This window comes from Giraffa tippelskirchi, chromosome 8 (assembly GCF_054371585.1).
Source record: "Giraffa tippelskirchi isolate mGirTip1 chromosome 8, T2T-mGirTip1v1.2.pri, whole genome shotgun sequence".
NCBI lineage: Eukaryota > Metazoa > Chordata > Mammalia > Artiodactyla > Giraffidae > Giraffa > Giraffa tippelskirchi.
Window position 1 is genome coordinate 125,782,859 of NC_137282.1, and position 15,084 is coordinate 125,797,942.

The 15,084-nt window shown below is 42.9% G+C and overlaps 1 protein-coding gene and 1 long non-coding RNA gene across 4 annotated transcripts in view; one reads left to right on the forward strand and one right to left on the reverse strand.

Annotated features, from left to right (window-relative positions):
- The window catches only part of TCP11 (t-complex 11), a 29,049-nt gene extending 13,983 nt beyond the window's left edge, over positions 1–15,066 (reverse strand). The window contains exons 1-4 of one of the 3 annotated variants that reach the window (XM_081520086.1): positions 14,906–15,066; positions 14,475–14,612; positions 9,880–9,976; positions 2,959–3,079 (exon numbers count right to left, since the gene is read on the reverse strand). In XM_081520086.1, coding sequence (XP_081376212.1) covers positions 2,959–3,079; positions 9,880–9,976; positions 14,475–14,598 — 342 coding nt within the window. In that variant the 5' untranslated portion in view covers positions 14,599–14,612; positions 14,906–15,066. Of the gene's footprint in view, positions 1–2,958; positions 3,080–9,879; positions 10,006–14,470; positions 14,613–14,900 lie in introns of all 3 variants that reach the window. The other 2 variants (XM_081520085.1, XM_081520084.1) reach the window with 2 other exon arrangements.
- Positions 1,268–14,611, forward strand: LOC145517509 (uncharacterized). The gene is made up of 2 exons (XR_014062089.1): positions 1,268–4,842; positions 14,005–14,611. It is a non-coding gene; the product is annotated as an uncharacterized LOC145517509 (long non-coding RNA).
- Positions 15,067–15,084: the final 18 nt, after the last annotated feature.

Genomic DNA, 15,084 nt, shown 5'->3' on the forward strand with positions numbered 1-15,084 from the left:
AAATTGCCAACATCCACTGGATCATCGAAAAAGCAAGAGAGTTCCAGAAAAACATCTATTTCTGCTTTATTGACTAAACTAAAGCCTTTGACTATGTGGATCACAACAAACTGTGGAAAATTCTTCAAGAGATGGGAATACCAGACACCTTACCTGCCTCCTGAGAAACCTGTATGTAGGTCAAGAAGCAACAGTTAGAACTGGACATGGAACAAGACTGGTTCCAAATTGGGAAAGGAGTACGTCAAGGCTGTATATTGTCATCCTGCTTATTTCACTGTATATGCAGAGTACCTTATGAGAAATGCCGGGCTGGATGAAGCACAAGCTGGAATCAAGATTTCTGGGAGAAATATCAACCTGAGATATGCAGATGACACCACCCTTATGTCAAAAAACAAAGAGGAACTAAAGAGTCTCTTGATGAAAGTGAAAGAGGAGAGTGAAAAGCTGGCTTAAAACTCAACACTTAAAAAACGAAGATCACAGCATCCGATCCCATCACTTCATCCCATCCCTTCATGGCAAACAGATGGGGAAGCAATGGAAACAGTGACCGACTTTATTTTCTTGGGCTCCAAAATCACTGCAGATGGTGACTGCAGTCATGAAATTAAAAGGTGCTTGCTCCTTGGAAGATAAGCTATGACCAACCTAGACAGCGTATTAAAAGCAGAGACATTACTTTGCCAACAAAGGTCCATCTAGTCAAAGCTATGGTTTTTCTAGTAGTCATGTATGGATGTGAGAGTTGGACCATAAAGAAAGCTGAGTGCCAAAGAATTGATGCTTTTGAACTGTGGTGTTGCTCTTGAGAGTCCCTTGGACTGCAAGGAGATCCAACCAGTCCATTCTAAAGGAGATCAGTCCTGAACATTCACTGGAAAGACTGATGTTGTAGCTCCAATACTGTGGCCACCTGACGTGAAGAACTGACTAATCTGAAAAGACCCTGATGCTGGGAAAGATTGAAAGCAGGATGAGAAAGGGACAACAGAGGATGAGATGGCTGGATGGCATCACCTACTCAATGGACATGTTTGAGTGAGTTCCGGGAGTTGGTGATGGACAGGAGGCCTGGCGTGCTGCAGTCCATGGGGTCACAAATAGTTGGAGACGACTGAGCGACTGAACTGAACAGAATATTCAGTGGGACAGTGACTGAAGATGAGGAATATTATACAGAGAGCAACAGATATAACAATCATTGGGACTGTGAGTTTCCTCATTTGGAGAAAAGGATAATAACTTGTAAAACACACAGCTATGTCTTTTGTCTTTTTTTTTTTTGGCCATGCCTTGCAACTTGCGGGATCTTAGTTACCTAACCAGAAACTGAACCTGGGCCCTTGGCAGTGAAAATGAGAAGTCCTAACCACTGGACCACCAGGGAATTCCCTGGATAGCCATGTCTTATTAGGTAAAAACAGAATTATTTTCAGGATTTTGAATGTAAGTAGAAGGGTATATATGGAAGCTGAGTAACCAAAGGAATGGAATGTGACATTTATCAATTTTTTGCCACTCAAGTCCTCTCCAAATCCACTCTTCCCTTCTCTGCTCTGAGAAAATGAAGTCCTTTAAATATTTTTCCTTTACCAGATGGAACAATTTTGTTTCATCTGTAGATTGCACTTTTTTTTCTGGATTTACAATGTTGTGTTACAATGTTGTGTTAATTCTCATTGTACAGCAAAGTGATTCAGACTACAGATACATGTATAATACAATTCTTTTTCATATTCTTCTCCATTATGGTGGGCTTCCCAGATGGTGCTAGTGGTAAAGAACCTGCCTGCCAATGCAAGAGATGTAAGACACATGGGTTCAGTCCCTGGGTCAGGAAGATGCCCTGGAGGAAGGCACAGCACCCCACTCCAGGATTCTTGCCTGGGAAATCCCATGGACAGAGGAGCCTGGCGGGCTACAGTCCATGGGGTCGAAAAGAGTTGCACACAACTGAAGTGACTTAGCACACAAGCATACACATCATTTATATCAGGATATTGAATATAGTTCATGTGCAATACAGTAGGACCTTGTTATCTATTTTACACATAGCAGTTTGTATCTGCTAATCCCAAACTCCTAATTTATCCCCTTCCCCTTTCCCCTTCAGTAATCGTAAGTTTGTTTTCTATGTCTGAATCTGTTTGGTGAATAAATTCATTTGTATCACATTTTAGATTCCACATATAAGTGATACCATATTTGTCCTTCTGACTGACTTCACTTTAGTACGATAATCTCTAGGTCCCCCTATGTTGTGGCAAATAGCATGGTTTCATTCTTTTTTATGGCTGAATAATATTCCACTATGTATATGTACTCCTCATCTTCTTTACCCATTCCTCTGCTGATGGACATTTAGGTTGTTTACATGTTTTGGCTACTGTAAACAGTGCTGCTACGGACATTGGGGTATATGTCAGAAGGTACTATTAATTAGTTTTCCTGGTTTGGAAGCTCTCACGGCAGGCTCCTGTAGTCCACGTGGCTCTACAGGCAGCTGGCTCCTGCAGCTGAGCGGTTTCTCAAGTACTGGACTCCTGGGGCACAGGCGACCACTCTGGCAACCAGCTCCTGCCATGCATGGTGGTCAGCAGCACACTCAGGCCAGAGAGCTCCCCTGGCACAGCCGTGCCCTCAAATGAGTAACTGAGTCCTTGGGTGTTCCCCCTACCCTAGGGCTGAGACAGGACTTTCCTTTTATCTTATATTCCAGCAGTTTTCTCTGCTTCTTACTAGCCCAAAGCCTCCATTTCGCCAATTCCCTGTTATAATAATTTTTATATTAAAACTTCTTTGTTGAAATTACTGAGTGATTTCTGTCTATTGATCATAGACTCTGACTGATTCATGGACCATGTTCAGTTGGGACTTGCTGGCCACTGACATTCCAGTGAGCAGGGGCTGTCCAGAAACTTTATATGTGCAAAGGTAAGGTTTGTCACTCACCTCTTTAATTTCCTTTAGAAGTTCAAGAGCACAGCTGAAGTCTGGCGGAGTAGCTGATAGTTGCTCTTTCAGATGATCCCAAAAGGCACTGTGCATGGTCTCCTTGATACTGCCTTCCAGACTGTAAGAGGGTTAAATGAACAAATTATTTTCTCTACTCAAAAACTGCCATAAGGTCATTATCTACTAAGCCTCAAACAATATTTGATTAAAAAAAAAAATTATACAGACAAGGGAAGATCAGGAACTAAGTATGGAGGCGGCAGAGCTGAACAAGCTGGCGTTCTAGACTTGGATGCCAAGGGCGCTGGCACCACCTCTCAGGAGGGCTCCTCACGGTCTGATGCAGTCACTCTCTGCAGCAGGAAGAACCCTGAACAGAGGTCGGGCTGAACGTTAACACCGATTCTGCATTTAGCGCAGGAAAGATGTGACTTGGTTTCCCTTTACGTACACATATAGCAATGAACTAAGTGATCTTTCATTTTCGTATAGACTTAAATCTAGAAAAGGATTTTCCTTCTTTGACAACATCTGACTATAGATACTTCCAAATCAGCACATCTAAAACTGAATTCACTATTTTTCCCGTCCAAACCTGTTCCTCCTGTATTCCTAATCTCAATGGCACTACCATGTAACCAGTCATGGAAGCCAGAATATCGGTCTTTTTTCCCCTTGCAAAAAAAAAGCAGCAGCAAAGGCAATTCAATTAAAAAGGATAGTCTTTTCAACAAACGGTGCTAGAACAACTGGACATGCACATGAAGAAAAATGAACCTAGACACAGACTTTATATTCAATACCTTCCACAAACAGAGCATAGACCTCAATGTAAAAAACAAACTCTAAAACTTCTAGAACAGAAGAAATCTATGTGACCTTGGGTTTGGCAATGACCTTTTAGATACACCACCAAATGCAAGATCCATGAAAGAAAAAAAACTGATAAATTGAACTTCATTAAAATTAAAAATTGCTCCGTGAAAGTCATTAAGAGAAGGAAAAGACAAGCTCCAATCTTTGCAAAGCACATATCTGATGAAGAACTAGTATCCAAAACATACAAAGAACTTTTAAAATTCAATAATAAGAAAATAACCCAATTTTATTTTTTTCAAATTAATCTACTAGAGTATAGCTGATTTATAATATTGTGTTAGTTTCTTCTATACAGCAAAGTGAGTCAGTTATACATTTACATACATCCACTCTTTTTTAAAATTCTTTTCTCATGTAGGTCATTACAGAGCAACCCAATTTTAAAACAGGAAAAGGTCTGAACAGACACCTCAGCAAAGTATATATAGAGATGGCAAATAAGCACATACTCAACCTCGCGTCTCACTGTTGTTCAGTCGCCAAGTTATGTCCGATGGAGACCCCGTGGACTGCAGCACGCCAGGCCTCCCTGTCCCTCACCATCTCTCAGCTGGCCCAAGTTCATGTTCACTGAATCAGTGATACCATTCGATCATCTCATCTTCTGTCACCTTTTTCTCCTCCTGCCTTCAATTTTTCTCAGCATCAGGGTCTTTTTAGTGAGTCGGCTCTTCACTTCAGGTGGCCAAAGTATTGTAGCTTCAGCATCAAGTCCTTCCAATGAGTATTCAGGGTTGATTTCCCTTAGGATTGACTGGTTTGATCTCCTACTCTCCAAGGGACTCGCAAGAGTCTTCTCCAGCCCCTCACTTCAAATGCATCAATTCTTCAGTGCTCTGCCTTCTTTATGATCCAACTCTCACATCTGTAACATGACTACTGTAAAGACCAAAACCTTGACTATACAAACCTTTGTAGGCAAATGATGTCTTTGCTTTTTAATACACTGTCTAGGTTTAACATGGCTTTCCTGCCAAGAAGTCAGTTCAGTTCAGTCGCTCAGTCGTGTCCGACTCTTTGCGACCCCATGAATTGCAGCACGCCAGGCCTCTCTGTCCATCACCAACTCCCGGAGTCTACCCAAACCCATGTTCATCGAGTCGGTGATGCCATCCAACCATCTCATCCTATGTCGTCCCCTTCTCCTCCCGCCCCCAATCCTACCCAGCATCAGGGTCTTTTCCAATGAGTCAACCCTTCGCATGAGGTGGCCATTTCATGGCTGAAGTCACCATTAGAGAATTGTAAATTAAAGTAACAATGAGATACCACTACACACCTATTAGAATGACCAAAATCCAAAACACTGACAACACCAAATGCTGACAGGACAGGGAGCAACAGGAAGTCTCATTCACTGCTCGTAGGAATGCAAGGTGGAAGACCATCACTCTGGAAGATGGTTCCACAGTTTCTTACAAAACTCAACATACTCTTTCCATACAATCCAACAATTGTGCTCCCTGGGACTTACTCAAACGAGTTGAAAGCTTATATCCACACAGAAACCTAAACATGGACATTTAGGGTAGCTTTATTTTTTGCCAAAGCTTGGAAGCAATCAAGATGTCATTCTGTAGGTGATGGATAAATAAACTGTGGTATATCCAGACAATGGAGTATTTGTTTTTATTTAGTTGCTAAGTAGAGTCTGACTCTCTTGTGGCCCCGTGGACTATAGCCAGCTGTGCTCCTCTGTCCATGGGATTTCCCAGGCAAGAGTACTGGAGTGGGTTGCCATTTCCCTCTCCAGGGGGTTTCCTGACCCAGAGATCAAACCTGCATGTCCTGCATTGGCAGAAGGATTCTTTCCACTGAGCCACCAGGGACACCAATGGAATATTCTTCCACACTGGAGGCACAGAGCTCTAACAGCCGGGCCACCAGGGAAGCCCCTTAAGTGTGCACTGCTGGTTGGAAGAACACAATCTGAAAAGGCTACACACTGTATGATTCCACCTAAAGAAATCCAGAAAACCTTCGGAGACTGTAAAAACATCAGTGGTTGCCAAAGGTTTCAGGGGGAGAGAGGGAAGGATGAATAGATAGAACACAGGGAATTTTAGAGCAGTGAAATTGTATGATACAGAAATGGTGAATAAATGTCATTATACATTTTTCAAAACCTATAGCATACGTATCACAAAAAGTGAATACTCCTGTAAACTTGAGTTAATAATAATATATTAATACTGGATCATCAATTGTAACAAATAAACCACACTAATACAAGATGTAAATAGAGGAAATTGTATGTAAGAGAAAGGAGGGAATGTAAGAACTATTTTCCATAAAATTAAACTATGCTAAAAAATTGTCTGTTACTTTTTTAAAGGAATTCACTTTCCTCTGAAAGCATTCAGAGGAAATTTTTATTTCCTCTGAATATTTAAATGACTTCTCTGACCAATACACTTAGGCTAATAAGAAGAAAAAGAAGCATTTGAAAATTCTGAGGCTGTACCTAGTCATTGCCAATAGTGATTGGTTTTCTGGAATCAAACATCCCTTCTTAGTAATGCATGCTCCTTGTAAAACAAAAAAGAAACAATAAAAGATGAATAAAACAAAAATCAAAATGCTTCTCCTAACACAGCAATCTCAATCAGCAACGGTAGCCAACTACAATCTAACAGTTGATTGTGCACTGGAATTGGTCTTAAGGCTTTTCTCCTCATCCCATTCATCCAATCCATCTTTCAAGTTCCATAAATTGTTTTTGAAATGTCTCAGAAATCATCTCTCACCTAGACTACTACAAAGGGCCGTTAACTGGTCCTTCAGCCTTCAGTCTTTCCCCCTTTGGATCTGTTCCCCACAAATTCATCCTAAATTCAATGGCTTTTCTAAAGTGCAATCCTGATTATGAGGTCATGCTCAGAGTCCATCAGGGGCTTCTCAGCAGCAGCAGCACAAATGGCTCATACAACCCTCCTGATACTGCTCTGCCTCCCTGTCTAACTTCTCTCCTCCTACTTCATAACACTTCATGCTCAACCACACCAAGACACTTCTTCAGTTCACACCACTGTGCCTCCAACCCGTGTCCTCTGCCAGGAGCATTCCTTCCCACCCAGACCACCTCTAAGACTCAAGTCATCACAGGCAAACTTTCTGTTTCTTAGGCAGCTGAGAACTTTCATTAAACTCTATACACAGCTCTGAGTGAACTTGGCAGTCACTTTCTGTAATTCAGCTGTCTCTCCTACAAAGACAGTGCCTTATTTGTTCATAGCTATAGCTACCTCTATCCCCAGAACTCACCAATTTTTCCTGTCACATAATAAGGACTCAATAAATGCCCAATGAATGGCCTAAACACGGGATTTCCCAATTAATACAACTGTAGCTAACATCATCCTATTAGACCAAAGTAAAGTCAACTGCCAATAAGGAGTAACTTCAAACTTCACTTATTCAGGTTTATGCATTATATCTATTGCCGCTGGCCACTTTAAAGTGATTTTGTGTTTCCTCTAATATTTGCCAGAGCCTTTATCTTGAATATGCTTTTTCTTTTTTTGGGTGCTATTCATTGTGGAGACCTCTTCCTAGAGGCCTAATAAAAATGCATTTGTATGAAGCCTGTGCATTTAGGTAGGTGTTAAAGCTAGGAGGAGTTTCTTTAGAATACTCTTTTGCATGTAAAGCACACTTCTTCCCTGAAATTTTTATGGGAGAGATAAGTGAGTCACAAACATTCCGTTGAAGAGAAATCTAGTCAGTTGCCTGAAGAACACAGCCCAAATAAAATAAGGACTGACTAGGTTGAAAAGAAGTGAACTTGTGATTTGAAAGAGTTGCTGTTTTGACAGTACTTAAAAGATAAGTACTGCAGGGAGAGTTTCCGTTTCTGCCATGTCCACCATCTCTCCTGAGACCTGACATATGTTGAAGGTATGTTTGGATTTGACACACAGCATGTTCAATGACGGTTGCTCAACTAGCACAAGACATGATGGAGAAACCTTTGGACACAGAGCAGATGACACCTCTGTCGGTTTTGCAGTGTATCCTGGCGTCATTTTTTGTGAATGTGGTCAGGTAGAGTTGGTTTTGTTGTTGAGCTCTGGGGATTTTTGTTGGTCTCTTTTGGTGGGGTGGGGATGGGCTAAAGCCACAGGAAGAAAAATGTGATATATGTGTACGGTATTTTGCTTTTGTTTTGTAAGAAGAGTTGAACTGGTTTTGATATCAAGAGTAAACGGTGGAAAACAAAAAAAAAACACCCTTGATTTCAACCTTTTTCCTGATGTAAATTTTGCACCACCTTGAGAACCCAGCTCTGAACAGCACTATCTCCCCGCTTCATTTCTCCCTCTTCCATTTCCTCTACTCATTTTTTTTCTCCTCTCCTGACAGCAACAAACATATCTAAGCAGTGAGAGAGACAAGAGAAGATCTGGGCTTTGGTGAAAACTTGTTCCCAGAGAAGCTGAGCTTGGCCTGGCCATCTGTTGGTGAGAGCAGATCAGAGCATGAAAACCAGGGCAGCAACTTGGGGCAGAGAACATCCCCTGAAGCTGACAAATAACAAAAGCATTTAAGGATACTGAATAATCACAAGCTGCCACTGTGTATCTGTCTACTGGTGGGAAATCAGAACTGTTTTAAAATGTAAAAGTCTGACACTGAATTTACCCACTGAACTGCCAATAAACTAGGAAGTCATATTAATACTTACAATGGTTCTTATTTATTGCAATGTCAATATAACTAAGAAGAATGAAAAATAAGGCTTGATGGGGGTTGGGGGGAACACTGTTTATCAACAGCATTCTGATCCTGATCCACAAATTAAGCTGACTTATGAAGCAGGGTGGGGGTGAGGGGACAGTTGAAAACACCACGATTATAAAAATTAATCTTTTTATCTGTGCCTGCTTCAATCTGTGCCCACGTAAGAGCAGTAGGAGTCATGCGGTAGGCAGCCAATATCCATAAAAAGACCCCAAAGATCTAGACCCCAGAATTCACACTCTGCTGTGATCCTGTACCCTCAAGTCCTGCCTGGATTGAGGGTTCCTTTTTAGCAACCAAAATGTAGCAGAAGCCACAGACATCTCTGCTGAGGTTAGGTGGCAAAAAGACTGGTTTCTGTCGTGGGCACCGTCTCTCACCCACCTACCTGCTTTCTCACGCTGGGTGAGGGAAGGTAGCGTCACGTTGTGAGCTGCTCCGTGGAGGAGCCCAGGAGGCAAGGAGCTGAGGGCGGTTCAGGACGACATCAACAGCCTGCCAGAGGCTGTCAGTGAAGCCATGCCCAGATCCCCCACCCACAGAAATGGGGAGAGAACACTGTTTTAGCTGCTAAGTTTTAGGCTAATTTATCATGCAGCAGTAGACAGCTACTACAGGCTAATTCCTCCACATCTGTCAGAGAAGATCTGAAATCCACCTCAACTCTCACTATTAAGTGAGGTCCTAAAGTCCCCTGGTAGCTCAGAGGGTAAAGTGTCTGCCCGCAATGCGGGAGACCTGGGTTCGATCCCCAGGTCGGGACGATCCCCTGGAGAAGGAAATAGCAACCCACTCCAGTACTCTTGCTGGAAAATTTCACGGATGGAGGAGCCTGGTAGCTATAGTCCATAGAATCACAGAGAGTTGCACATGACTAAGCAACTTCACTTTGAAAGTTCCCTCCAGTATTCTTGCCTGGAGAATCCCATGGACAAGAGGAGCCTGGTGGACTACAGTCCACAGGGTCGAAAGGAGTCAGATACAGCTGAAGCTCTACTTAGCATGCACGCAAAGTGAACATCCCAATAACTGCTTGGGTTTAGTCACTGGTAAAATAACATTTGCTTCATGACCCCCTGGTACTAATAATTATAATTTATTACTTTTCTGTTCAACTTGTTGAGACCTCTTATGGCTTAGATTCAAACACTGATTGTATTCTTTTTTTTTTTTTGTAGATAAAAGTCACAGTTTCTGATTGTATTCTTAAACAAAAATGCTTCAAGTCTGGTCAGAAGGCATTTGTGCTAAATACCCCTAGCAGGATGAATAAAACGGGAAAATCAGAAGAACCTGTACCTGCCAGGAGGCAAAACCTTCTCTTCCATGTGGAAATCACAACTCATCCCAATCTCGCTGCTCAGCTTGGAAACATCACTAACTGTATCTCTCAGGCCTGCAACAGAAAGAAGGTATGATGTACACCTGAAACTAATGTTCTATGTTAATTATATCCCAACTGAAAAAAAAGAAAGTAAGGTGGACACCAGTAAACTCAGACAAGCCTGAATTGCTATTTTATTCAGAGACTCACTGTGAGTAGGCTCCAAATTGAGATTCATCCCTGTGACCTAACACACTCCTTCAACCATTCTAGCCAATTACTATTTCTGAACTCAAGGCTGTGTGACAGAGCCTCTTAGTAGCTCAGTGTGGGGATAAGGGAGGACAAAGAAACTATTTAAAAAAAAAAAAAAAGAAGATGAAACTGATTAAAAACCTTTCTCCTTGGGGTTTCCCTGGTGGTCCAGTGGCTAAGACTTCATGCTGCCAAAGTAGGGGGCCCAAGTTCCATCCCTGGTCTGGGATAGATCCCACATGCTGCAACTAAGAGCCCGCACACGGCAATGAAGATGCTTTCTGCATGGCACAGCCAAAAAAATTTAAAAATTAAATTAAAAAAGAAACTCTTACAAAGTAAAACAATAAAGCAGCAAAGAAGTAATTTGCAAAAATAAACATTTATCTAAGGGTATTGTGACTACACTCTCCTCTTCCTGTCTTTGATGGACGTTAAATTCTCCACACAGAAGTACTGAATGGTGTCAATTTCACTCGGTCTTCTAAAGTAGTTTCTAGAATTTCGGATTTCACAGACTAGTAAATTTCCAAAATGATTTTGAGCAAGGGACAATAACTTGCCAACTTTTTGTTTTGTCAAGTATGGACAGTATGAAAACAGCAAATAAAGAAAACACTCCACCACCACCAAAACCATCATTTCATAAAAGAAAAATAGTTTAACCTCCAAAAAAGCAGGAAGGGTCAGAATAAAGACTAGTCCTTAAAATGAATCAACTTTAGCTTTAGGAAAAACTCATTACAGTATCTTTATTTCATTCCACTAAATCTTGCTAGGAATTTTGTCACAAAAGGAAGCATCACTACAAACAAAGCTAGTGGAGGTGATGGAATTCCAGTTGAGCTATTTCAAATTCTAAAAGGTGATGCTGTGAAAGTGCTGCACTCAATATGCCAGCAAATTTGGAAAACTCAGCAGTAGCCACAGGACTGGAAAAGGTCAGTTTTCATTCCAATCCCAAAGAAACGCAATGCCAAAGAATGCTCAAACTACTGCACAGTTGCACTCATCTCACACGCTAGCAAAGTAATGCTCAAAATTCTCCAAGCCAGGCTTCAGCAATACGTGAACCATGAACTTCCAGATGTTCAAGCTGGTTTTAGAAAAGGCAGAGGAACCAGAGATCAAATTGCCAACATCCACTGGATCATCGAAAAAGCAAGAGAGTTCCAGAAAAACATCTATTTCTGCTTTATTGACTATGCCAAAGCCTTTGACTGTGTGGATCACAATAAACTGTGGAAAATTCTTCAAGAGATGGGAATACCAGACCACCTGACCTGCCTCTTGAGAAATCTGTATGCAGGTCAGGAAGCAACAGTTAGAACTGGACATGGAACAACAGACTGGTTCCAAATTGGGAAAGGAGTACATCAAGGCTGTATATTGTCATCCTGCTTATTTAACTTATATGCAGAGTACATCATGAGAAATGCTGGGCTGGATGAAGCACAAGCTGGAATTAAGATTGCCAGGAGAAATATCAATAACCTCAGATATGCAGATGACACCACCCTTATGGCAGAAAGTGAAGAAGAACTAAAGAGCCTCTTGATGAAAGTGAAAGAGGAGAGTGAAAAAGTTGGCTTAAAAGTCAACATTCAGAAAACTAAGATCATAGTATCCGGTCCCATCATTTCATGGCAAATAGATGGGGAAACAGTGACTGATTTTATTTTTGGGGGCTCTGAAATCACTGCAGATAGTGACTGCATCCATGAAATTAAAAGACACTTACTCCTTGGAAGGAAAGTTATAACCAACCTAGACAGCACATTAAAAAGTAGAAACATTATTTTGCCAACAAAGGTCCGTCTAGTCAAGGCTATGGTTTTTCCACTGGTCATGTATGGATGTGAGAGTTGGACTGTAAAGAAAGCTGAGCGCTGAAGAATTGATGCTTTTGAACTGTGGTGTTAGAGAAGACTCTTGAGAGTCCATTGGACTGCAAGCAAATCCAACCAGTCCATCCTAAAGGAGATCAGTCCTGGGTGTTCAATGGAAGGACTGATGTTGAAGCTGAAACTCCAATACTTTGGCCACCTGATGCGAAGAGCTGACTCATTTGAAAAGACCCTGATGCTTGGAAAGATTGAGGGCAGGAGGAGAAGGGGATGACAGAGGATGAGATGGTTGGATGGCATCACCAACTCAACGGACATGAGTTTGGGTATATTCCGGGAGTTGGTGATGGACAGGGAGGCCTGGCGTGCTGCGGTTCATGGGGTTGCAAAGAGTCGGACACGACTGAGCGACTGAACTGAGCACTAGCATATGGGAACCGCTGTTCTCAGTACAGACCTAGTTGATAGCATTCTCATATAACAGGCATACATGGTAGTTACGATTATTTGTTATTAAAAGAGTCATACACAATAAATCATCTTCTCACAATCTTTCAATAAAGCTTCATAATTTGTTCACAGAAAAGTATTTGGCTCTAAGATGTGGAGGGGATATAAAAACACTAAGATTAACCATTAGTTGATAATTGTTGAAATTGGGCGGTGACTAAATGGGGGTTCATCATTCCAGGCTCTGTATTTCTGTGTATGTTTGTTTTCTATAAGTAAAAAGGTTTAAAAATGTAAAATGGAAAAATAAAATTATCTCAGAAAAAAGGTTTCATAGGAGAATGCCTTTGTTCTTAGAAGATACACGAACTATTACAAGTCATGACCCTATAACTTCAAGAAAAAATACCTATGTATAAGAGAAAAAAACAATATGGCAGAATATTAACAATGTGGGCATTCATTCTATTTTTTTTAACAGAATTGAAATATTTCAAAATAAAATTTAAGGATAAAAGATGACTGTAAAATTTATCAAAAAGCCACAGATGGGATTTCTGTTTAGGCAAACATAAAGGTGAACTTAACCTTGGGCGACAGGAAGGTCCCTTTATTTCATCAGCCTCTTTAAAGTCTTTAGTTTCAGGCAAAATGACAAAATACAGTCAAATATGCAAACAGACTTGCCGCTAATACACCGAGCACAAAATCAGAACTAAGAAAATCTTCAGAGGGAGATTGAGCTGCTTGTAGCAGTTTATTGGAGGACTGAGGAAAACACACACAGAAATACTTCCCAACTTCAACAAATCAGAGCTCAGAACCTGCTACGACAACACTGGGCTCTTGTCCGAAGTACCATAGCACTATGCAACTGCTACAGCCGCAAAATTCAGGAACGGGGAGGGTTCAAAGAGAAATTAGACACAAAAAGTAACTAAACAGATTTTTAAAATCCAGATCCCAAGGACAAAGACATTTTCAAAATAACCTGATAAGTAACTTAACCAAGTCATCCTAATATACAAAATTTCGAAATTTTTTAAAAAGAGGAATTTGGTTATTCAGGTTAGAGCTGTCTTGTCTATGGATTCATTTAAATAACCTCCTCAAGAACTTAAATAGCCTAAACTGTTACTACCAAAAAAGTGACTTGCCACCTCACATCATGTTCTTATCTATTGAAAAGTACCTATGCCAAGGGAGGATTCCAAAGCACCCAATTTGCTGCTTTTCCTTAACCAGCAGCGACCCCTTGTGGCTACAAGAGAAAGAAATGGGACTGAATTTGAAGAATTTAACTCAGGTGGTTAAAGCACGTGGGCAGGCCTTCAGATGGACTACTTCAATTATCTGGTGATTATTATAAAAGAAATGCTGGATGAATCCCAGTGAGATCACACCTAAAGAGTGGAAGAGACTTTGTGCCCCAACAGGAACATAAAAGAACATTGTATTATTGCTGCTGTTCAGTGTGGAGTCAGACTCTTTGCGACCCCACGGACACCAGGCTTCCCCGTCCTTCACTATCTCCTGGAGTTTGCTCAGACTCATGTCCATTGAGTCGGTGATGCTATCCAACCGTCTCATCCTCTGTCATCCTCATCTCCTCATGCCCTCTATAAGAATAAGGCCAGAGCAGCATTGCTAACGCAGTCCACCAAAGCACAGAGAGAACACGGGGCCCCTCTGGGATCATTTCCGGTCTTTAAACTCTACCCCAGGTGTCTGCCATGTTCCACCTACGAATTCAAAATAACAGAACACAAACAGGGCTCTGAACTGAGCCTCAATCTTGTCAGATTCGAGAAATGGCTACTGATTCGAGAAAGACGCTCACGTATTTTCTCCAGGACCCCAAACTCTGCAGATAGGGTGCCTCTGGCCTGAAAGGAAGAGGCTGGGGTTGGAGGTAAGGAAAGAGGGGGGAGAGGAGTGTGGCGCCGCGGGTCGCTTCCCTCGTCCCCGACCCTCACTGAGCACACCCCCAGGGCCGAGACCGGCGGGGCTGCACCTACGGGAAGGGTGGTCCTTGAGGCTGCTCTTGTCTTCCCGGGTCGGTCCTGAGCTTTCGGGTTTACAGGGTCTGCTCTCTGCGTCGCCAGGGTCCTTCCCGGGCACGTTTTCCTGCACGTCCGTCATCCTGCTGATGGAATCTGGGTGGGGAAGTAAACGGGGGCGCTGTGGGCGGCGGGGAAGAGGGCTCCTCAACTACCGCGGGGGTGAGGGGGTCTGAGGCCCGGCCCGTCGCGCCCGACGTGGACCCCACTGAGGGAGCTGAGAGGGCAGCTTCAAGGAGGGATGCGGGCAGAAGAGCCCGGAGGAAGGGGAACCCGAGAAGGGAGAGCTGCCTCCACAAGCGGGACACTGCGGCCAGAGCGGGGCGGCCTTCCCCGCCCGAAGCGCCCGCCCCGGGCCCCCGCCAGCAGCTCCGGGGCCCTCACCTCACCCGAGGCCCGCAGCCACTCGGGCGTCGGCGGGGCGGAGGCCCTCAGCTAAGCGCGGGCCGTGCCACCGAGGAGGGGCGGCGGGGGCCGGCGGCCGGCAGGGCCCGAGAGGCGGCGTGCCGGCAGGAGGGCCAAGCCCGGGCTCACCCCCCGCGCCCGCGTCAAGGTGGCACAGGCCGGG